Source organism: Rhinatrema bivittatum, chromosome 4 (assembly GCF_901001135.1).
Source record: "Rhinatrema bivittatum chromosome 4, aRhiBiv1.1, whole genome shotgun sequence".
In the NCBI taxonomy this organism is placed as follows: Eukaryota; Metazoa; Chordata; class Amphibia; order Gymnophiona; family Rhinatrematidae; genus Rhinatrema; species Rhinatrema bivittatum.
The window spans coordinates 369,686,317-369,711,377 of record NC_042618.1 but is presented as its reverse complement, the minus strand read 5'-3'; the positions used below and the strand labels follow the sequence as shown (position 1 = coordinate 369,711,377).

Below are 25,061 nucleotides of genomic sequence, written 5' to 3'. Positions count from 1 at the left end.
CAGACCTGGATCCTGGTTTCTCTAGCCCTCATTCCTACCCATCACATTCTCATTTCTCTTCTCATCTCCCATGCGACATAACTGACCCTGGTCCTTGGTTGTCCTTTTCTCCCTCCCTGAATGGTAGCAGTATGATAGTTTACCACTTGCAATCTCTGCTTGCTGCCCGATAATGCCAGCAGCCTTGTAGTCTTTGAAATGCATGGGGCTCCTTAGTTCTCATGTTAAATGCAAGGGGACCACAAAATTTGACCCTCACTAGTGGTAGTTGTCCCTTGCTAGTATCAGGTTAGTGGTCTCAGGAGATCCTGACACTGTGAATAATTTGAGTGTAGGTAGGAGTATTTAGGGAGGTTTGACACTCCCTAATCCTTGCAACTGTATTTCTCACTATGTTAGTGTGAGGCGATTGTGGACTTGAAGATTATCTAGATATGCACAATAGGAATCAGATAGGCCCCAAAGTATATGTGAAAGCATGATCAGAAGTTAGTAAAAGTGGGGTAGATTTAAAAAATTTGTGCGATCGCGTACTTTTGCTTGCGCACCAGGTGCGAACAAAAGTATGCTGGATTTTATAAGATACGCGCGTAGCCGCGCGTATCTTATAAAATCCGGGGTCGGTGTGCGCAAGGGGGTGCACATTTGTGCAACCTGCGCGCACCGAGCCCAGCGCGCGCTGCCTGTTCCCTCCGAGGCCGCTCCGATTTCGGAGCGGCCTCGGAGGGAACTTTCCTTCGCCCTCCCCCCACCTTCCCCTCCCTTCCCCTACCTAACTCACCCCCCCCCCCCCCCGGCCCTATCTAAACTCCCCCCATACCTTTGCGCGCACCGGCCGGCAGCCCCACTCCGTGTTCCGGTCCTGGGGGCTGGTCCGGAGGCCACGGCCATGCCCCCTGAACACCCCCGGGCCGAAACTACGCCCGCGTCGGCGCCCCCAAAACGCCGCGTTGCTCCGGCCACGCCCCCAACACGCCCCCGACTCGCCCCTTTTAGAAAGCCCCGGGGCTTACACGCGTCCTGGGGCTTTACACGCGCCGGTGGCCTATGCAAAATAGGTGTGCCTGCGCGAGAGTGCCCTGCGCACGTAAATCCGGAAGGATTTACGCACGCAGGGCTTTTAAAATCCGCATCAGTATGTTCTTAAAAATGGTGAATGAGGATGTAAGAAACAGATAATATTGTGTAAAAAGTCAGCATGCAGACACAGCACTGCTTAAAGAAATTACAGGCTTGAGGGCTGTTAATTAGCCTCCCCCACTCTTCTTTCATAGCCCACAAGCCCTGCCTTCCTTTAACTTGAAGTCTGCAAGCTTCAAGGTCACGCACACAAAATGGAGATATGACTTAATTAAAAGCATAAGAACATACTGTGTTTCCCCGAAAATAAGACATCCCCCGAAAATAAGACCTCGTAGAGGTTTTGCCAAATTGCTAAATATAAGACCTCCCCTGAAAGTAAGACCTAGCACATAATTCATGTAAACGATCGAATTAGCTACGGTATTCCCTCCCATACAGTAACGCGCGCCCCTGCTGTTTTTCTGCGTTTAACCTGCTAATTTACCGCCTACCCTTACCCCTGCATTAGAGGCAGGGGTAAGGGTAGGCGGCAAACTTTCCCCCAGCCCCCGCTCACCTGCCCTGGCCACGTCCATGGGTGCTGGTCTCCGGGGCAGCCCCAGTCCTCTCCCCTCCTCCCGAAGAAACGAAAGCGCAAAAAAAGCGAAAAAGCGAAAAAAAAAAAGTTGCAAGAGAGAGAGAGGGGAGAGAGGATGGGCAATCCTACGCTCGGGATTGCCAGTCCTCTCCCCTCCTCCCGAAGCAAGGCACGAAAAGCAGCCTTGCTCCGGGAGGAGGGGAGAGGACTGGCAGTGTACGGTAAAGCAACGAAGTGACTTACTTTTTTCACAGCCCTCCTCTGGAGACAGATCGCGGCTCCCCTGCCTCCCGGCGAAGATAGATGCCTGCACGAGTGAAAGCGGCCCCTGTACGTGCGATTTGGCCACTCAATGCGTGATGTCACATGCCGTGACGCCAAACGTCATGATGTCACGCATTGAGCGGCCCAATCGCATGCACAGGGGCCGCTTTCACCCTTGCAGGCATCTATCTTTGCCGGGAGGCAGGGGAGCCGCGATCTGTCTCCGGAGGAGGGCTGTAAAAAAAGTAAGTCACTTTGTTGCTTTACCGTACACTGCCAGTCCTCTCCCCTCCTCCCGAAGCAAGGCGTGAAACACGGTAGCAGATGGTACGTTGCCTCTTCCTGCTGCAGTTCAATTCAATGGCAGCAGCCTCTATCTTCCTCTCGGGGGGCGGGGGAGGTTCACACACTTTATTTTTTGTACTAAATTGCTTTAGTGATGTGTTGCTTTAAAATTGTGTCGAATTGGTTGCATCAAGAAAATGTGGTTTATAAATTGTTAAATTCAAAGCCAGTGAAGAAAGGAAAGTGCAGAGTTGGAATGAGATCTAGGTGTGTCTAATTCCATCCAGCACAAGTTAACTGATGCCGTGGGTAGAAGAGCTGTTCTGTGTGTGTGAAAAGTATGTCACTGACTACTGAATAACTATTTTAAAAAGACTTTTATTCAATCTGACATGGCCAGTTAAATCCTTTTATTTGTAGCAGGTGCAATAGTCACTTTTAAGGATGGATGCGCCCAGCAGGCCCTCAAGGAGCGCGTTCATTTTTTTGTTCAACAATATACCGGTACCGGTATGTGAATTCTTCTTCATGGAAAAATAAGACATCCCCTGAAAATAAGGCCTAGTGCATCTTTGGTAGCAAAAATTAATATAAGACACTGTCTTATTTTCGGGGAAACAGGGTAACTTACTTAAAGCCAGCTAGCAGATTAAGTGTTAAATCTTGACTCTGAAGCACAGCATAAGAAGTTTTACAAAGGTTGAAGCTGAAACATCTGGCAACTGCCCAGAATTAGTATAAACTGGACTTAAGTTTTATAGACTTTATGGATACACTTTTAGCTTTTGGGGCACACACATTCTTTTGACAGTAGAAATTACTTGTTACCTGAGACATGACACTGGTGATACATATGCTGATTTTTGGTTATTATTTTAAGGTGTTTTACAGAATGTGTTACATTTAGAGAAAGTGCAGAGCTAGTGGTCACACACATGAGAGAGTATGTCTGGAAAATATGGCGATTAGAAGCAGTGAACAAAGACAAATCCACCATTTTCAGAAGACAGTAGCTTTTCTTATAGCCTGGCAATATTTCAGAAAAGTTAGTAGACAAAGAGATCCCTTTTACGCTTGTGCAGTCCAAAAGGCATATAACCTGTCACACAGTAGAATCTACAAATTCCTGCTAAGAGCTATACACTAGCACAATCAGCTTGGCAGAGACCCAAAATACTCTGTGCAGTCTAGCCTTCCTCAAAGAGATCCACTTGGTTACCACAGACTGAAGAGTTTTAGAAGGCACTTTTTCAAGAAAGTGGTAACTTCTGCTTGACCTTTGTATATAATTATTCCCTATTAGTTGTGGATTTAAAATATTTATCCTTGCTTAAAAGTTTCTAAATAAATAATAAAAAAAAAAATGTTATACTGCATATATTCTGTTTTGTTTGTTATTTGTTCCCAAGCGTTCTTATAAGCATTTGGTTTTGTACATATGTTATACAGAAAATATAGTTTTCATAGTTTCACATGAGACATAGTGTTATTATTTTCTTAGTGTGATCCAGACTACAAGACAAAAAAACACTCTCCTGCTACACTCACTGTATACAATTTACTCCTTCAACCTCTTGCAGAACCTGTCACATGTATCCCCAGTACACCTTATCAAAAGCCTTTTCAGCATCAGTAATAAGGAGCATAGATAGAGGGGACTTTCTCTGTGTGGTGCTACACAAATGGTATTTACCAATCTTTTTTTGGAGATTTCCTCCAGGATATGAAACTGATCCAATCCAATTTGACAAAATTGGATTGGATCAGTTTGCCAAAACTTTAGCATTTATTTTGAGAATGTATATTGGTCTGTAGAACCCACAGGTCATTGTATCCTTTCCCTCTTTGTAAATCACTGTAATCCCTGCCAGTTTCATTAATGGTAGTAGATTCCTACCCTGTAGTACAGTATTAAACAATTCGATTAATCGTTTAGTTAATAATTCCACAAACTTGTTATGAAATCTGACAGACATAACCATGCAATGCTACTGATTTCTCATTAGCTAACAATTGAATTTCTATGGTCACCTCCTGCTCTGTTATTGTCTCATCTAGTATCCTCTAGATTTCCTGGGAAATCTTGGTATCTGGCCTGTGTTTATGTATTCATTAAGTTTTTTCTCCTTTATGCTACTATCCTCATACAGTTTCTGACAGAATTCCGGAAATCTAGCCCAGATACTCTATCCCATATATTAAATTAATTTCCTTTTCCTCAGTCGTGATCACAGAATTCTATTTTATTTGTGCCTTAAGTTTTAATACTAATATCTTTCTAGCTTTGATACGATATGCAAAGTATTTTTGCCTAACCCTTTCCTTCCTGAGGCTACTGAAAGAGATGGAGGAACTGACCAAGAACTTAGCTTCCTGGCCAAAACTGTTCCTCCTCCTCCTCCGCATGTAGCCATGGCTGAAGAGGGGAAAACAGAAGTACTGGTGCCAGTGCATATCAGCCTACTTCCAGCTCAGGCCACTAATCATCAATTCTCAGTTGTCATTGGCAGCTTGGTTTCTTGAGATTTAGTGTTGTTTTAACTTTCACTCTTGTTCACTACCAGTTTAGATATTCAAACCTGTAATCCGCCTCTCCAGTTTCAGTGATACTTCAGTCAATCTTCAGTCATGCTTTTTAGAAACCCTCTTATTATATTAGTCTTCCTGTAACCTGAAGAAGCTAGGGATGTAAATTTGCTCTTCTCTGATGCTGAAGACAGTTTATGTTCTTGGATCACATCACTGGTGTATTTCCTAATATGCCTTGCCTTTTTTAAATTTAGTCTTTAATTTTAGTGATATAACTAAAGTCTACCTTTATGTTAACTAGAAACTAATCAGTGTTTATTGCAGAACCAATGCAGGTTGCACTCACTCAGTATTTCTGTGTGATATAGACCTATGTCTGCTTTGGTAAATGAAGGCAAATAAAACAATCTCCTTAGGACCTAAAACTGGGTATGAATTGCAGTCCCTTGGTAAAGGGTGGGAAGCCAGTACTTTGTCCCATTAAACAAGGCCTCAACTTTGAAATGGTCTGGTTTAGATCATAAATTCATCATCCTAAATCTAAAAAAATAACAAAAGAATCAGTTTGCAGCCTTTACCACAAACCTACTGAGACTGCTTGGTTCTGATTTCTGTTATGACTACAACTTCTTTCACAGAGAAATAACACTTCTCGGTTTATCAGGAATGAAAAATATTGTCAAACCTCACTTAGTAAACTACAGCAAGCACGAGCTATTTACCTATAAATATTGTAGACTGATTAAAAAGTTAATGATAAATATTATAATCTGGATCCAAGAAATATCTGGGAGTAAGATTCTTAGCAGACCAAGAAATATTTGGGAAAGGAAAGGAAAATGCAAATAGAGAATGTTTGGGTATTTGTCAGTTTCATTTTAGCTCCCTGTTGAAAAACTAATTGCTAAACATGGGAGTGGCCATATTATTCTCCAACAGAAGTAATTATGATATCCTTTCCTATAAGGCTTAAAATGTGCTGCAAGCTGCCAGTCAGAAGGTTTTGTTCATGTTCCATGTGCCCTGATATAGTGTATGGAAAAATGACAGATTTTATTAGGAATGAAATATTTTTTAAAAAGTAATGAAATGAAAATCATATGCTTTTGCAACACCTGTGCCACATGATATGTCCCAGAAGGAGAGAACTATTGCATTTTGAGCCCTACTGCTACTGATCCACAGAGATGTTGTGAGCATACTTCTAGAGGGGGTACAGTATCTTCTATTCATAGAGTCTGGTGTGTGAAGCAGCTTGAGTAAGAGGCTGCAATGAATGTACCGGTAACTGAGAGAAAGAGAACCTACACAAGTAATGACTGGGGAGAGATTGCCAATCTCCTAGTGAAGCCCTGAACTCCCAGGAGGATTATGCAGCCCTGCCTTGTGAAATTTCTAGTGAGTGGGGACAATTGGAACAGTGAGTGAAAGGGGATCCTTCCAACAAACGCACACACACACATACACTCACCCTCTTAAGGAAAATATGAGGCCCTTGTTTATGATACCTCTAGAACATACAGGATTCATTAGGTATTATCTGTTAAAAAGGGGAATAGTTCACTAGAGCATGAGTCCAAAGGTCTTTTCCTTGGTTAAGTTGGAGAGAAGCTAAATTTTTTTAAATTCTGGAGCTTTATTCTGAATGTCATATCTAACGTTTGAGTATGATGTATCAATGATTTGCCTGCTTGAGTGAGAACCACGATCCCAAAATTCCAAGTTAAACCCATTCTAAAAGAAAATATTTTGAGGAGGTAGGATCGGTAAGGTCTGTGAACTGTGAAAGAGATTGTTGAAGTGGAATCCACTATGCTCAGCACAGATAATTAAGATCTGTGTACACACAAATTGTGCCTGTGGAGTAGCTTGTAAATACTTTGCTTGTAAATAAAAACCAGGCCAATTGGAACCACAGTTATTGGAGCTGTCTGAAGTCATTTCATGTCTTGACTAACACAAATCCATGCTGTCAGAGAGAGAGAGAGAGAGAGAGAGGATTTAATCTGTCTTCTTTTGAGTGCATTCACTCATAATTCACTACATCACACCACCCAGAGCTGTATCCAGGCCATTTGGCACCTATAGCCAAGTGAAAAAGTGTGCCCTCACTCTGAACGTAAAATACAACACCGCAATCTTGTTGACTTCTGTTACGATGTGATAACATGTGTTGAATGACTGTTCAGCTTGGAGAAGAGACGGCTGAGGGGGGATATGATAGAGGTCTTTAAGATCATGCGAGGTCTTGAACGAGTAGATGTGACTCAGTTATTTACACTTTTGAATAATAGAAGGACTAGGGGACATTCCATGAAGTTAGCAAATAGCACATTTAAAACTAATCGGAGAAAATTCTTTTTCACTCAACGCACAATAAAGCTCTGGAATTTGTTGCCAGAGGATGTGGTTAGTGCAGTTAGTGTAGCTGGGTTCAAAAAAAGTTTGGATAAGTTCTTGGAGAAGTCCATTAACGGCTATTAATCAATTTTACTTAGGGAATAGCCACTGCTATTAATTGCATCGGTAGCATGGGTTCTTCTTAGTGTTTGGGTAATTGCCAGGTTCTTGTGGCCTGGTTTTTGCCTCTGTTGGATACAGGATGCTGGGCTTGATGGACCCTTGCTCTGACCCAGCATGGCAATTTCTTATGTTCTTATATAAAAACAAACAAATAATACATAAATAAAATAAATAAATAAATGTAGGGGTACTTTGATTTTGATTTTTATTTAACCCAGCAATTTGCTCCTGTTCCTTTGGGCTTCCAGCACAATTGGAACCACTAAGGGGATCCTGGTACCAGAAGACTTATTTATAAAAATGTGTAACCCGCTCTTTCTGCAGTTCTAGGTGGGGTACAAAATGACATTCCAATTAAAACTTATAACCATCAAAAGGCTCATAAACAAGACAAAGAAAATATTTATACATCTACCCATCAAATACTGTTTACCATGTTTAAATTAGTTAGGTTTCTGTTGCAATTGGCAACAGAGCTGAGGCAAGGTTGGCACCACCTGCAGGGAGAAGCCCTGCAGGTCCTCACCATCAATGGGCGGAGCTGACTGGTGCAGAGGCCTAACAGAAGCTTCACCAATACCAGCCCACGTTCTCTGCAAGTTGAGCCCTTTTGCTGGGGCCGGCTGGACTTCGGCACAAGCTCTGGATGGTGTCGTATCCAAAGGAGGGAGCAGACGTGAAGTGTAGTCAGTATGGACCAGGATCAGGATGGGCAGCAGACAGCAGGGATGAGGACAAACTGAGGTCGGGGCAGACAGTAGAGCAATGAAGTCAAGAGGAGCTCTGAGGTCAGATGGGAAACAGTCCAGGAGGAAGATGCAGTCAAGGAGCAAGCTGGGTTCAAAACCAAGGAGACAAGTGAGTGGGAGACAGGAACTAGGAGTCGGAATCAGGAATCAGGAAACAGGGACCAGCCATTGGAATCAGGAGTAAGGAATACTTGCAGGAAACCAGGCTGGAGGCAAGGACATGGAGCAACTAGCTACTCAGAGAGTTGACCTGTTGCTGAAACATCCAGGGAAGGACCAAGTAGCCTTTAAATACCGGAGGCCTCCTGATGTCATCAGGAGGGGCCGGTACAGGATTCCTATTGCTGGCCCTTTAAGAGGGCTTAGTCGGCACACGCATGCATCTAGTGCAGGCCCAGGAAGCAGAGGAGAGGAAGGCTGCCTGTTTCAGCAGAGACAGCTGATGGCACCTGACACATTGGACAACCCGGCGCAGGAATCCTCCAACAATGCCCAAGAGCACCGCATTGGCCCGAGATCAACCAGGCTTTCGGCAAGTGGGGTAGTGCGGCGCATAGGATGTCGGTCCCCGTACCCGGACACAGAGCACCTGCCCTGCTGGTTCGAGGGTGAGTGCAGGGGTCTGCGGGGATAACCCACAGGCCACCAAGCATAACAGTTTCTAATGTTGAAATAATGAGCAAGGACAATATTTATATCTCTATCTTATGGATAGATCAGAGGATTCAGTATCATTAGACATATACAATATTTATAGTATTTCTTTTTTTTTTTATGTTCGCCTGTTGTTGAGCTCCCCCCACTGCCCCCAAAGAAAACCCCAAGGAAAAATGTGAATAACTTGCAAAGTACTTCCATAACAAAATCTCCAATATTCTCCTCCGTTTCCCCACTAAGCCCACCCACACTCCCCCCTCTCCCTAACCACAATGGCAGCTGTCTTGGTGCCCTCGACCTCACAACAACCCTGGAGATAGAAACTATCTTAAAAAAGATGAAACTGGCGTCACACATAGCAGACACAATTCCCTCAAAAACCCTACTCTCCATACCCACCATCATTGTTAAACCCCTTGCCGATATAATAAATTGCTCACTGACTTCTGGCAAAGTCCCAGACCCCCTCAAACTTGCTGTCGTCAAGCCCCTCCTTAAAAAGTCCACCCTCAACCCTCCGACCCAGCAAACTACCGGCCCATCTCCAACCTGCCTCTCCTCTCCAAGATCCTTGAAAAGGTAGTCAACGCTCAACTTACAGACTACCTTGAAGACCAGAATATCCTACACCCATCCCAATTTGGCTTCCGTAAAGGTCGTAATACCGAGAATCTCTTGTTAGCAATCACAGATACTATACTCATAGGTATGGACCAAGGGAAAGCATTTGTACTTGCCATCCTAGATATCTCCGCAGCATTTGACACGGTCAACCACCAAATCCTTCTTTCCCGGCTGGCAGAGATAGGCATCTCTGACACAGCACTCTCATGGTTCTCCTCCTATCTCTCAAACAGAGAATATGTAGTAAAAATTGACAAGTCTGAATCTTCCCACTTTCCTCTCATGCAAGGCGTTCCCCAAGGGTCCTCCCTATCCTCTACCCTCTTCAATATCTATCTCTTGCCCCTCTGCCACCTCCTCGCCGACCTAGGCCTCAACTTCTTCTTGTATGCCAATGATGTGCAAGTTCTCATCCCCATTCAAAATACCCTCAAAGAATCCCTGCAATTCTGGGAATCCTGCCTAGCCTCCATTAACTCGCTATTAACCAACCTCCACCTTGCACTTAATGCAGCAAAAACAGAAATCCTCTTCATCACTAATCAACCAGAACCTACATCTTCATCCACCCTTACCCACTCCACACCGCCCTCTGTAAGAGACCTAGGAGTCACCCTTGACCAACACCTTAACTTTAAACTGCACATTAAGTCTTTACTAAAGGGGGGTTTCTACAAACTCTGCATCCTCCAAAAGCTTAAACCCCTTCTCCATGCCCAGGATTTCCGCCTAGTCTTGCAAACGACCATCCTCGCTAAATTAGACTACTGCAACTCCCTGCTTATAGGCCTCCCATATTCCACTATTAAACCCCTGCAAATCCTACAGAATGCCATGGCGAGAATCATAACAACACACGTAAGAGAGAACACATCACCCGCATTCTAAAGGATCTGCACTGGCTAGCCATCCCCTTCCGTATTCAATATAAAACCCTCACCATCCTCCACAATGCGCTCCATAAAAATAAGTCCGCTTGGCTCAAGATAATGCCCCACTTCCATTCATCTAAGCGCCCTGTAAGATCCACCCATGCGGGCACCCTACACATACCACCCCTCAAAACTGCCCGCCTTACCACGACCAGAGAAAGAGCCGTTACTATTGCGGGCCCGACCCTCTCGAACTCACTCCCCACCCATCTACATCTTGAACCATCTTTGCACACTTTCAAAACAGGCATCAAGACATGGCTTTTCAGGCAGGCCTACCCTGATGCCAATCAAACCTAGACCTCCACCCCCTACCACTCAGAATTCGTCCACCCCCCTATTTTTATGCTCTATGATTTTGATGTCTATTTTTCCTTTAACTGTTCATGTATCATACCCTACCCTATGTACTCCACCCCCGTTGATGTAATTTAAAGAAATGATGTAAATAAGTTCCCTATGCTATTATTATGATTGTTCCTTTTTTCTCTTACTTCTGCCCTTTTTCCTTCTCTCTTTCTCTTTCCCCTTCCCGTTCCCTATTTTTCTCGCCTGCTCCCACTCCCTGCTCCTCGTTCATTGTAATTCCTCCTTTCCTGAGTTAATTGTAAACTGGTGTGATGTGTCTCATGAACATCGGTATATTAAAAGTTCTTAAATAAATAAAATAAATAAATTAGACGCATACAATATTTATAGTATTTTTTTTTTAAGTTCGCCTGTTGTTAAGCTATTATGTTCGCCTGTAGTTAAGCTACATTTCTACACTGCTCTTGTGTTATCCCCCTCCCAGTTCTTTCTTCCTGTTAATATGTACTTTCAAGCCTGCTGTTCAAATGTGAACCGGTATGATGTCCCTACTAGTACCGGTATATAAAAGCCTCTTTATAGCAGATACAAAGTCAACACCATAAAGCACATGCAGGAATTTCAAAATGAAATCCCAGCATGTTGTTTGTGGTTCCATCCTTCCCCTTAAAGCCTTGCACTCCTCCTCCCCCACAGTCATACCTTCCCCACACACAATAAAAAATTATACATTTACAATATATAAGAAAAACATTCAAAGTACAGTCTTCTGAGTAAAATATTACTAAAAACATGTATATTATATTTACATGCACTGCCATGGTGCCAAACAGAAAAGCAAAAAAGATGCTTGGAACCCGTATGGTATTATGCCTGTGATAATGCATGCTGGGTGTGGGCTTGGTCCTGCAAAACCCATGAGTAAACAGAACGACAATAACAATATAGTAAATCTCCTATACCTGAACAGAACTAAAAGCCACCACAAACAGTAACCACCCTACCTATGAAAAGACAACACTAGAACACCAATACACCTCCTATTAGGAAAATGGAACAAGCTAGACTGTTATAGATATCTACACAGAAACTACAAACTAGCAGATTCCTTCACCTCAGTCACACATGCAGAACACAGACAGACCCTCAAACATAGAATAAAGAGATCATAAAGTATAAATAGACATGGACAGACAAAACTGGAAACTACAGCAAGCCAGACTGCATGTAGTGCAAACAATGGAAAAACAGAAACCACACCATTTTCATAAAGCATCAAATAAAATCAAGAAATATAAAACAATCATAATAGTAAAACCATATTAAAAAAAAGAATACATATTTCAAAACAGATGATAAATAAAACATCCAATAATTAAAAGCTCATAAAACTTTTCCAAATGCCAATAAAATATTTCAAAACAGCAGACACATCAAACAATACCCAATAATAAAAACTAATAAGGATTTTTTAAAAATCCCTTGCTTTCTAAACCTGGCAACTTTTGATTTCCAGATGCCCTGAGATTGTCATGAATTATCAGGGATAGAGTAGGGGGATTATTGCGCATAAACGTTTTCCTCTTTCTTCCATACTCAATCACACACACACACACACACACACACACACACACCACTCTTTCTGCCATGCTCAGTAACACCCACACCCTCACTCTCTTCTATGCTAAATCACATACATACACACTCTCTGCCAAACTCAACCAAACCTACACACATGCTCTCTTCAATTCTCAATCACACCCACAAATATGCTCTCTGCCATACTCAATCACACCCACATATTCACTCTCTGGTATGCTGAATCACATCCATACCCACACTCTCTGCCATGCTCAATCACACTCACATATTCTACCACTCATAATTACATCCAAATCCACTCTGCCAAGCTCAATCACACACACACCCACACCCACTCTCTCTGCCATGCTCAATCACACCCACATACTCACTCTCTGCTGAATCACATCAACACCCACACTCTCTGCCATGCTCAATCACACATACACACATACTGTCTGCCATGCTCAATCACATCCAAATCCATACTCTCTGCCATGCTCATTCATACCCATTCTTTGTGCCATGTTCAATCACACCCAGACTCTGTGCCATGCTCAATCAAATCCACACCCACTCTCTCTGCCATATTCAATCACACACACACACTCTCTGCCATGCTCAGTCACACCCACAAACATGCTCTCTGCCATACTCAACCATACCCACATATTCACTCTCTGCTATGCTGAATTACATCTACATACTCACTCTCTGCTATGCAGAATCACATCCATATCCAAACTCTTTGCCATGCCCAATCACACCCACACCCTCAATCTCTTCCATGCTAAATCACACCGATACGCACACTGCCATGCTCAACCACACCTATACACATGCTCTCTGCAATTCTCAATCACACCCACAAACATGCTCTCTGTCATACTCAATCACACCCACATATTCACTCTCTGCTATGCTGAATCGCATCTACATACTCACTCTGTGCTATGCAGAATCACATCCACACCCACACTCTCTGCCATGCTCAATCATACCCACATACTCTACCACGTGTAATTATATCCAAATCCACACTCTCTCTGCCAAGCTCAATCACACCCAGATCAACCATAGGCTAGCTAAGGCTTTGCTTAGACCATCAAGAATTGATCACCCTAAACAAATGGCTGCACTTTGTAAATACACTGATAAATATATTCATTTCTCATGTTCTGAAGCTCATCATTTATACAGAATTGGTTAGAATTTTTTTTTTAAATCAATATCGCTATATTTTGTAAAGATCATTGTAGGTATTTTTATGATTAGAAACAGAAACACAAATAATATTGGTAGGTAAGAACCACTTGACCCACTCATTCTGTCGATTTGTGTCTGCATATTATGCTACCACAGATCCTACTTGATCTCGGGTCTCCTCTCTTTCTGTTCTCTGCCATTAAAGCACTTTAATGTCTGTTCCACACAGGCTAATTGAAAGCTGTTGCAGGTATCCACTACCCTCTCAGTGGAAAAATATTTTCTCATAATCCTTTTAAACTTTCCTCCCTCCAAGTTCATGTCATTATATCTTGCTCCTTGAGCTTCTCATTCCATAGAAAATGCTACCTGCCTGCACTATATTAATCCTGCTAGACATTTGAATGCTTCTATCAAACGCCTTCTTTCTTCTAGAGTACATGAAGCTCCTTAAATCTCGCCATGTAAAGTTTATAGTGCCGTCCAAGCATTACATTTTTGGCTTTCCATTGTATTGCCTCCACCTAATCAATGTACTACTGTAGGACACTCCTCCTCAAATTGTCCATTCATTCCTACGCAAAAATAAAAAAATAATACTTATAATAGAAGAAAATTAATTTTTGACAAACTTTTTTTACCTTTTCCTGGATGGATTTGTATGATACAAACCAAGGCCTAGATTTTCTAAGACACCGCGGCGTCGTGAATCACACGGGATAGGGGCTGGGGGGGGGGGCGAGCCTGCAAAAGCCTGCAGCGATCGCACCTCTATGGTGCGATCGCTGCCAGCTTTCACACCCAATAGCGCCATCATAAAAGGTGGGGCTATTGGGCATGAAATAGGCAGCGAAAAGGGTTCTTACCTTTTCACTGTCTGCCATGTCTTCGCGGCGTCCACCCCGGTGCTGCCCCAACTCCTCCTGTTCCGGTCTTGACGCCGCCCCTTTTCGCGTGCGATCGCTTTGAAAAATGACCCCCCCCCCCCCAAGATATGATTTGTTAATCAGACTCAAAATTATTAATAGAAACACCTCCTTGCAAATTGTTCTAGCTCCTATTTATTGGTTACCTGGCTTACATAATATAAACAACTGATTAGATCTGTTAGGGCAGTTTTGCAAGAAGATGTTTACATCGTTATCTTATATTCATTGTGAATATCCTCAAAAACAGACCTGTTGTGGCTCTTGATGACTGAAGTTGGTTCATCTCTGGTTAAGAATGTTTGAATTCTGCTATTGAATGCATCTGGGTTTTCAATCTCCATTCTGATTTGCTAGAGAATTGTGTCATGGGATGTACACCTTATAGTCTTTTTTCAAACATGGACATTTTTAATAAAAGAGGTACTCAACCACTGAATTAAAGATTTGGTTAAGTAAAAATGCTTCCTATTATAATATACTGCTATATTATAGAAGTTTGCAGCTTCAAATAGATATTTTATCTATACTTTAGTAATTTTCTTTTGGGCTCCATTCCTTTGATTTCACTTTTACCCCCTGTAGAGCTTACTAGGAGATCCTCATGCCTTTCTGACAGTCTCAGCATGAAATTGCAGCACTTTCACATAGAAAACAGACCATTCTTGGTTCAAGTCAAACCATAAAGTATGGAGAAATTTATATTTCATTAAAAGGTTATTTGTTCTCAATGAGAATCTACAATATTATATTTTAGATCCAAATTGTTTGTAGCTGTGATACCTTTTATTGGATGGCTCCAACCAATATAGGCAAATGAAAGCAAGAATTTCACAAAATGCACACAAAACATTACCTTCACCAATGCTTATGTGAGTTAATAATCTGTTGTTGTTGAATACTATTTGCACAGAGGAAAAGACCTCAGAACCCAGCATGCACTGTTCATTGCAAATGCAAAAACATGCTATTGGGTAAAATATCACGAATCAGAAAAATTTACATAACCACCCACATTTTATTGAACAACATCATACTATTTAATCCATATTTTTTGGCCATATATGTTTCAAAAATAAAATTGAGACTTATACCACATGAATCAACATTTTTATTGAGTAGTCTTCTTTTTATGACATCTAGGTTTAACACACTGATTCTCTTCAGACCTGGAAATTGACATTATTAGAATCATGCAGGGGGGTTTTCCTTGATATTTTTTTAGTTTTTAATTGAAAGAAGTCAGGTATTGTGTGTTTGGGTTGACAGCATTTAGGGCACATGCTCATGAAGTGAAAACAAATTTTTAAATGTTTTTTTGGGAACAAAAAACAAGGAATAGAGCATTTGTGTCTTAATATCAGTTTAATAATATCTTTTAGAATAGGAATAGAATAAAAAAAAAATTTCTGACCGGATAAGGGTGTTCATGCAAAACATTTCATTTTGCTATAAAAACATTTGTGCACATGCGTTGGCATTTTATTTCATGCAAGTTTGAAAGAGTGGCTTAGTCTGCCAAAGTGAAGTGCTGAATATGTAATGAGCTTTGAGTATGCATTGTTATGGGAACAAACAGTGCATTTATGTATTTAAAGTCATATACTACACAAATTTCTCTTTTTAAATTAATCATGTGCTCTCATTTTTCAGAAATCACTCTTAAGCATCTAGAAGGTGAAATGCAGGCCATCAGTGGCGACTTTGTTCTTCATATTCAAGAGCACAAAAATATGAAATGACTCATTTTTATCTTAAAACATAAAAGGACAAAAAATATGGATTAAAAAGTATGATTTTTTTCAATAAAATGTGGATGGTTATGAGGTTTTTCTGACCCGTGGTAACATTACCCAATAGCATGTTTTTGTGTTTGCAATGAACAATGCATGCTGGGTTCTGAGGTCTTTTCCTCTGTGCAAATAGTATTCAGCAACAAAAGATTATTAACTCTCACAAGTATTGATGAAGGCAATTTTTTGTGTATACCTTTTATTGGACCAACAAAACAGTTATTTGAAGATGTGGTACATGACATTTTAAGATCACACAAGTCCCTACTTCAGATGGATAAGTAATAGGGATGTGAATCGGGTGCCCGATCGTTTGCGCTTTCGGGTTCATCTGGCCACGGGAAAATCTCGTTTTCCCATGGATCGGCATTTTTTTTTTTAGTGAAAAATCATTTTTTGGCTTAGTGCGCGCTAGCGGGAGTTAGCGCGCACTAACAAAAAATAACAAAAAGTAACAAAAAATACCAAAAATAAACATTTTTTTGTTAGTGCATGCTAATGGGAGTTAGCATGCACTAACCTGAAAAACGATTTTCACAAAAATTCAGGGGAAAAAATGTTCTTTACGTGTTTTAACCAATATATAACGAATTGAGAAATATCGTACGATATTTCAATTCATTATAAAAACGATTCACATCCCTGGTAAGTAACCTGTAAAGAACCCAGATTATTTACAGGATTGATGCAGCTAGTAGAACTCTATGAGGCTGATATTCAGCGGTCCATGAGCAAGAAGGTTTCCCAGGATAAGAATTCTGCTGAATTTATCTGGTTAAAGTTACCCACATTAAATTATAAGGATAACTTTAGGACAGGTGCTTTTACCACCAGACTTACCCAATTAGTTGTAGCTGGGTAGAGCTGAATATCAGCACTCAATGGCTAAAATTTAACCCTACCCTAAAATTTAACCCTCCACCACTACTTTTTTGTCTGGCTAAATTGCATCTGTGTAATGAGTTACCCAGAAAAAAAATATACTGAGGGATTCTTCATTCCCCGATGATTGAAGTGGAATGATGATGCCCAAAAAAATAAAGGAGGCAGGGGAGCGATAGTGTGCAGCCAACCACATTGCAGCGGTCTGTTTTTGCTCACCGCAGTTGCAGCTATGCCACATGCTATCACACCCATAGCGCCACTGAAAAAGGTGGTGTTATTTCTGGCGCTACTGCTGGAAATAATAATGTCTAAAACATTATCACCCACAGCATTACCGGGGGAAAAAACACTTTTTTCCTTGCCCTAACACTGCCCCTTTCCCTAATTTAAATCTTACCGCTGCAATGCGGTAGTTATCACGTCTGGTAGATTGTTATCAATATCAAGTGCGATAACACCCTAACGCACACGATAAGGACACATCACATTTTAAAGAATGGCCCTATTAGCCAGACAGCAGGGAGAAATATTCAAATCTCAGGATTTGTCTTGACAAACCCTTTGAAGATCTGCCTCTATACCACTAGTTTAGCACTATACAACCATAGGGAACATTTCACCTGCATGACTTTCTGACTTGTTTGATTTTTCAGTCTGTAAGGAAAAGCTTTTATAAAACTGCATGTAACAGAAAAATGAATAGGCATCACATTTGTAACAAACCCCCTATTTATTTACCCCAAATAAAGATGCAGCATAAAGAAGACTTTCTGGAAAACAATTCCTTAAATAAATATGGTAACAGCAAAGACCTAAAATGTTCACAGAAATAAATGATAGCCCACCAGGTCATTGTGGCTGTATTAATGATAGATAAATAGGAAATTGTTCAAAGTGATAATTCTGCTTCATGCACATATACAGAAACAGAAAACGGATGAAACATGCTAATGAGAGAGCAAGAACACAGTGTAACCAAATATCCTGCAGCTGGATACTGTCATTCCAGCAGCAAGATAAACATTTCTGAAGTTTTATGGAAACTTTATTTACCAACAGGCAGCCAGTTACCAAACAATATCATGCAACTCAAATAAACCATAAAGATTAGAGAAAATGGCCTGAATGGAATCATTCTATTAACAGATTTTCCTTTCTTTCTACACTTTTTTCAACTCTTTGGGTTTCCAGCTCTTTCAAAACTCTTGCCTATCCCACTCACTGCCATTAGCAATGAGGAATTCAAGGCTGAAGTGCCTGAACTTTCTCATTTGTGGCTCCACTTGCATGTTTTCCTCCTCATTTTTAAGCCCAATCCTTCTGCAGTCCAAACGGCTGAAGGAGCACAGGCATATAATTCTTATGCCTGCCAATAGGGGTCAAGTAATTACTAAGCCATCTCATCCCCGTCACAAGCCCCTCACTTGATAGCTACTAGGGATGTGCAGAGCAAAATTTTATGTTCATATTTTTTATGTCCGAAAGGGGGTCCCACTTGCGGCCAATATGGACATAAAAAAAATCCAATGAGTTGGGTATATGTACATATGTGCAAAAAAAAAAATTAAACCCCCTCACCCTCCTTAATCCCCCCCCCCAGACTTACCACAACTCCCTGGTGATCGAGCGAGGAGTGAGGACGCCATTTCTGCAATCCTTGGCGAGAAGCATGTGACGTCGGCGGCACGTCGAGTGACGCCGGCGTCACGTGATTCCCGGCTCGTTCACGCCGGACGGCTCGTTCGGCCCAAAAAGAACTTTTGGCCAGCTTGGGGGGGCCTCCTGACCCCCTCAAAAAAAAAAATGACATGCTTTGTTTCTTGGGATTGCATGACATACATTTTTGTTCAGTTACTTATGGGTTTTGCTCTATACACTCTTTTAAAACACATGAATAATACCAAAGGAGGCCCCCCCAAGCTGGCCAAAAGTTCTTTTTGGGCCGAACGAGCCGTCCGGCGCAAACGAGCCGGGAATCACGTGACGCCGGCGTCACTCGACGTGCCACCGACGTCACATGCTTCTCGCCAAGGATTGCAGAAATGGCGTCCTCACTCCTCGCTCCATCACCAGGGAGTTGTGGTAAGTCGGGGGGGGGGGGATTAAGGAGGGTGAGGGGGTTTATATTTTTATTTTGGCTCAACAATCGCGATTTCCCACATATCGAACATATCTATGTTCGATATGTGGGAAATCCGATCGTTTATGTCGAATCAATTTTTTAAGTAAAAAAAAAATATGAGTTGCGTTTTACTAATGCGGTCAATCCGAATGCACACCCCTAATAGCTACCATCCACAGCATCCCCACTCTCTGCCAGCCTGAGGAGTAGGAGTCAAGTGCAGGACTCAAACCCGGGTATCCCATGTGGCAGCAGAGCCACGGTGATATCAGGATTGCCCTAGCTTTGATCCTTTGGTATTATTCATGTGTTTTAAAAGAGTGTATAGAGCAAAACCCATAAGTAACTGAACAAAAATGTATGTCATGCAATCCCAAGAAACAAAGCATGTCTTTTTTTTTTGTGTGTAGTTGCTTGATGTAATACATTTTTGCTTAATGCCTTTTGGGCTTTACATTAGATATCTTTCTCATGCCTTATGGTGGTTTTGGATCACCATTTGCTTATAGCCATACAAATACCTTTAGGATGTGAAATACTTAAGTCTTTTCCTATAGATACAGAATAAGAGAAAAGCTTTAATGAAACATACATATTTTATATTCTTATTTTGTTTTCATTTGTTGCTTTAAATGAAACGACAGTGCATTACCCAAAGAAATGGGCTTTTAAAAAAACTGCCCTGCCTGTGTGAGAGCAAACTTACACGCATTGGTCCACCACACCCAGGACTGTACCCGCAGTGAAGTGGAATCCCAGGGTCACAGCTGGTGAGGGCTTTGCATTTATGCACATGCGTTTGTATTTTCTAAAGCATGTGCATGTATTTTCTGAGAAAAACTACCTGCAGATCCTAGCTGATGTAAAAATGGTAGGGCAGTTTCCCTGGGATAACTTTCAAAATGAAAACATGCACACTTTGTCACTTGGGAAAAGTGGTGCAAAATCCATGGCTAAAACTTTCAAACTTTGCACCATGCAGGCAGTAACAAAATTACCCTCCTACAAATATATTGTTGGTGAGTCTATACAGAACAGAGCAACATCTGGCTTTCAACAAGCATGATTTCAATAGAAGGTGGAGTTGCCATGTGTAGCCCCTGGCAGAAGACTGTCACTGTGATGAGCTAAGAATGGGAAAATACCTCCAGATAATTGTGAATGAAAGCTCAGTAGAGGTTGGTTTCTAGTAAAAATAGAAGCCCAATAAGCAGGAAGAAATTGCAGAATGCACCCCCCAAAAAAAGGTTATATAGCTCAAATGCTTTACTTGCATAGCAGGAAAGTGGCACTGCAATGAATGGGGTATGGTGACAGTATCATCTTACCAACACATTGTCTATTGATGTTGAGTATAAAGCCCTCTGCACATATCACTCTGTTGCTGATACAGGTGAATGATCCCAGGGTGTTCACACATAATTGTCTTCTGGAACAATTGTGAGCATCAGTATGACACTCATTCAGGTCTACATTAACATGTTGTGACAAAGGGAAAAATAGAAGTCTATTATAATGTTTCTCAAACTGATACACTATTTCATTAATGGATAAATTTTCAATAAGCTGCAACACTTTCAAAGTGCTCACGCACTTTTCAGCTCACACAAGCAAACCTGAACACCAAACACAACTACCAGATTAATTCATGCTTGAGGACTGGGTGGTTGCGTGGATATAAAGTGTGCATGCATTACATTGTTCCCAATATGAGCAAAAAGTACACGTATTGACTGCACATGCAAATTTATGAAAATTAAGAGGGTAATTTTCAAAGGGACTTCTGTGGGTAAAACAGTGTCTCACTCTCAGAAATGGCTCTTATGAAAATTGCTTGCCTGATATGCATGTAAAATTATGCACATGTGCTCTACCTGTGCATAATTTTATACACATGGTGGAGAGGCATTCCGAGGGCAGAGTCTGGGTTGGTTTTGAATTTATGAGCATTGCTTTTGATTTTGAAAATTAATCGCATAAACTTTCTTGGGAAAGCTCCAGGAAAAAAATAAATAGGTGTAACTTGTGCAGGGATTTTTGCAGGAATAATTTTCACTGCAAATTTACATGTTTGTTCACTTTGAAAACTGATGTAATTTAAGCAGTTTTAAATTAATTTTCATTTTATTGCTCACTCCTTAAATTTGGCACTTAAGCTTACAGACTGGTTTATTTCAATCCAGCTTTAACTGTAAAATATTTGATTATTTTGTTATTTACCTCAGGGAGGGGGGCAAGAGGACAGAAAATGCTTTAAGCTTAACAAGCTTATTTATTACATAGAATTGACACAATTATGTTTAAAGGTTTGAATGGCCCTGTGCCTGCTAGTTTTAATGCTTCTTTAAAATTTTAATGACCTTCAAGGCCGTTAAGATCAGCAATACAAAATTTATTAGATGTTCCTTCATACAGAGTAGTCAGATTAGATGAATCCCGTGAGCAACCATTCTATGTACAAGGCCCTGAATTATGGAATTCTTTGCCTTGGTCACTAAAAGAGAGATCATTATTGAAATTCAGAAAGCTGATTAAAAGTTTCCTCTTCCAACAAGCTTTTAATTATAATATAATCAGATGGGTAGAAGGCAGTATTTACAATTATATTCGGTTTTAATTATGCAACTTGTATCTGTTTTTTTATGGCATTGTATTAATGTAAATAAAGGCAGGGAAACATGCTTTAAATCTATAAGACAAAAATGGCAATGCAAATGGGAGAGAAGGGTGATATGTTTTATATTTATCTATATGTTTTTAATAATTTTATTTACTATTATGGTTTTATGTTTGATATTTTTAACCATTTTATGCATTTATGCTTTATTACTTATTTTATAAATGTTGACAAGGATACCCCCTAGAAAGTTTGATAAGCGAGATAGAAATTTCAAATAAATAAATAAGCAGGACTGGATGTTGACTTAAGTATTGGTCTTGTAAGAATCATTGGTGTGGATGGGCTGTCATTTTTTCTGTTTTGATGAAATGGCAAGGCTTGAAATGAGCTACCAACAGGAAGTGGTACAAGTCATCATTTTAATAGATTTTGGGAATACTTGAGGCAGAAATGTAAGGCAATGTTACGAAAAGGGTTGAAAGTCAGGCAAAAACATGGGAGAGGTTAGAAATGGTATTGGTTTACATTTGAGAATCAGTATATGTATCTAGCTAAAGTGGACAATCTCAGCTGAGCAGACTGGTCATTATCTGCCAATATTTATTATATTACTGTGTTATCACATTTCTTTATATAGATCAAGTGAAATGCAACTCATATGCCAAATATAAAACATATTTGTATGCTCGATTCCGGTTTGACGTGAAGTGCTCAGACAGGCCTAATTATACACATTAATGGCTCCCTCCCCACTCTTGAGAGAAAGAGATGTGCATGTGCCTAAAGGAACCATCACATCTTGGACAGCTTGCTTTTTTTTTTTCTTTTCTTGTGTGTAGGGGAAGAGATTCAACTAGATCAATATGGGCAGAAAGAAGAAGGGAGGAACAGAGAACTATGCAGAGATCTGGTGAAAAGAGTGCAATGTCCCATAAAATCCTCCTATCAACCCAGAAGAGAGGGATGTTCAACCCTGGAAAGGGAAGGATTGTGCTAAAATATGAATCAAATCATGATAGTGACTTATGGTTCTCATTTCCCATAATTCTCAGGATCTAAATTGTATCTGGATGATACTGATCCAATCCTCCATGCTTAAAAGGAGTGCAGATTAATTTCAAATAAACATGTTCTCTCAATGTATTTATTTTATTTTAATTATAAATTTCCAAATAAATTCAAATATAACATTTGATACAGAAACACTTGTGATGAAATACAGGAATATACAGTATATACAAAGAAAGCATAAGCTATCTCTAAATTTTAAAATACCTGAAGCAGAGAAATTGGCATTAAGGGATCTATGTACTTAGCTGCATTAGACCTAATACAAGCATAACCATGTGCTAAATTCTGTTAGTTAATGAAGACGCTCCTCCTCCTCCTTCTCCCCCCCCCCCCCCTTTTTTTTTAGGCTTTTTTACACCACATTTGCATTAATATGGATGTAAAACAGATTAATGCAAGAATAAAATAAATGAGTAGCTCATGAATAATTAAAATGAGAGCGCAAATTGCATAAAGCAACATGATTTTCTGATAAAATTAAAACTTAACTACATTTCAGTTAAGTTTTAACATTATCTGCAGCAGTAATGCCAACCCTAATGGGGATCCTAATCCCTCCAATCCCAGACAGTAAAACAAAAGGACTTTGATGCCCTGATGCACCTTGGCACTCCCTGACAGCAAATCAAAGGTGCCTCATTGCCCTGATCCCACCTTTGGAGGTGAAAAATGCAGGTGTGCAAAATTAAACTGAAAATAAAACCTGGAATGGCTCAAAATGTATGCAGTGAGAGTCTGAAAATCTTCCTTGTGCTTGGCTAAATTATATTATGCAATCATTTCATAAACTGAGAAAACCTGTTATAATATACTGACCTTCACAGGAAACACCATTCGTTGAGAGAGTAAATCCAGGAAAACAAGAGCATAGCACAACTTCTTCTACAGAATTACACACTTGCATGCAGGGTCCATTATCTACACAAACAATATACAATGCATTATAAAACAGGTTGTTACAGGAAATCTGATAGGTTAGCACACAAGCAATTATTTTCAAGGAATGCCCTGTTTTAAAAGTCTATTATCTGAGATTCTTAAGCTTTCTGCTGCTACTAACATAGGCCTGGATTTCTCAAAATGCACTAAATATCACATGCGATAGGAAAAGGGGCGTGTTTCATGGTAATAGGCTGTTTGTTGCAAAGTGTGCTATCTTAGTGCTTCACATAGGTATTGTCACAATACTGTGATAACTTTTTTGCACTTTGCGGTAAGTACCACAATTGTTGCTGTTGTGTTTGTGGCATTGTGGAACCTTGGTCGCAATGGAGATGACTCCGCCCATGGGGAGGAGACCCGTGGGGAACCACTGCAATAGGCTGACACAGATAGCAGACACAGTATGGATAGTAGGGATGTGAATCGTTTTTTGACGATTTAAAAAAATCGTCAGATATTTTTTAAATAGTCAAAAATCGTTGAGTCGCGATACAATAGAAATTCCCTTGATTTATCGTGAAAAATCGTAAATCGGGGGAGGGGGGGAGGGCTGGGAAAACCGGCACACCAAAACAACCCCTAAACCCACCCCAACCCTATAAAATGAATCCCTTACCTTCCCCCACCCTCCCGAACCCCCCCAAAATGTTTTACGAGTACCTGGTGGTCCAGTGGGGGCACGGGGACCGATCTCCCGCTCTCGGTCCATCGGTGCCATTTTGGCTGCCACTCAAAAATGGCACTGATGGCCCAATAAAAAAAAAACCCACCCGACCCTTTAAAAATGACCCCTTAGCTTCGCCCACCCTCCCAATCCCCCCAAAACATTTTAAAATTACCTGGTGGTCTAGTGGTGGTCCCGGGAGGGATCTCCCGTTCTCAGGCCGTCGGCTGCCACTCATAAAGATGGTGCCGATGGCCCTTTGCCCTTACCATATGACAGGGTATCCGTGCCATTGGCTAGCCCCTGTCACATGTTAGGAGCACTGGCTGGCTGCCGCCATCTTTAAAGATGGCCGCCGCCGTTGTAAAGATGGCCGCCACCATCTTTAAAGATGGTGCCGGCCATCTAGTGTTCCTACCATGTGACAGGAGCCAGCCAATGGCACGGATACCCTGTCACATGGTAAGGGCAAAGGGCCATCGGCGCCATCTTTATGAGTGGCAGCCAACGTCCCGAGAACGGGAGATCACTCCCGGGACCACTACTAGACCACCAGGTAATTTTAAAATGTTTTGGGGGGCTCGGGAGGGTGGGGGAAGCTAAAGGGTCATTTTTAAAGGGTCGGTGGGATTTTCTTTTATCGGGCCATCGGCGCCATTTTTGAGTGGCAGCCAAAATGGCGCCGATGGCCCAAGAGCGGGAGATTGGTCCCCGCGCCC

At 41.2% G+C, this 25,061-nt stretch overlaps 1 protein-coding gene across 1 annotated transcript in view; it reads right to left on the bottom strand.

Annotated features, from left to right (window-relative positions):
* Positions 1-25,061, bottom strand: part of FBLN2 (fibulin 2) — a 116,135-nt gene that overhangs the window by 37,524 nt on the left and 53,550 nt on the right. The window contains exons 7-8 of the mRNA XM_029597505.1: positions 23,553-23,654; positions 20,374-20,514 (exon numbers count right to left, since the gene is read on the bottom strand). Of these exons, the coding sequence (XP_029453365.1) occupies positions 20,374-20,514; positions 23,553-23,654 (243 nt within the window). The remainder of the gene's footprint in view (positions 1-20,373; positions 20,515-23,552; positions 23,655-25,061) is intronic.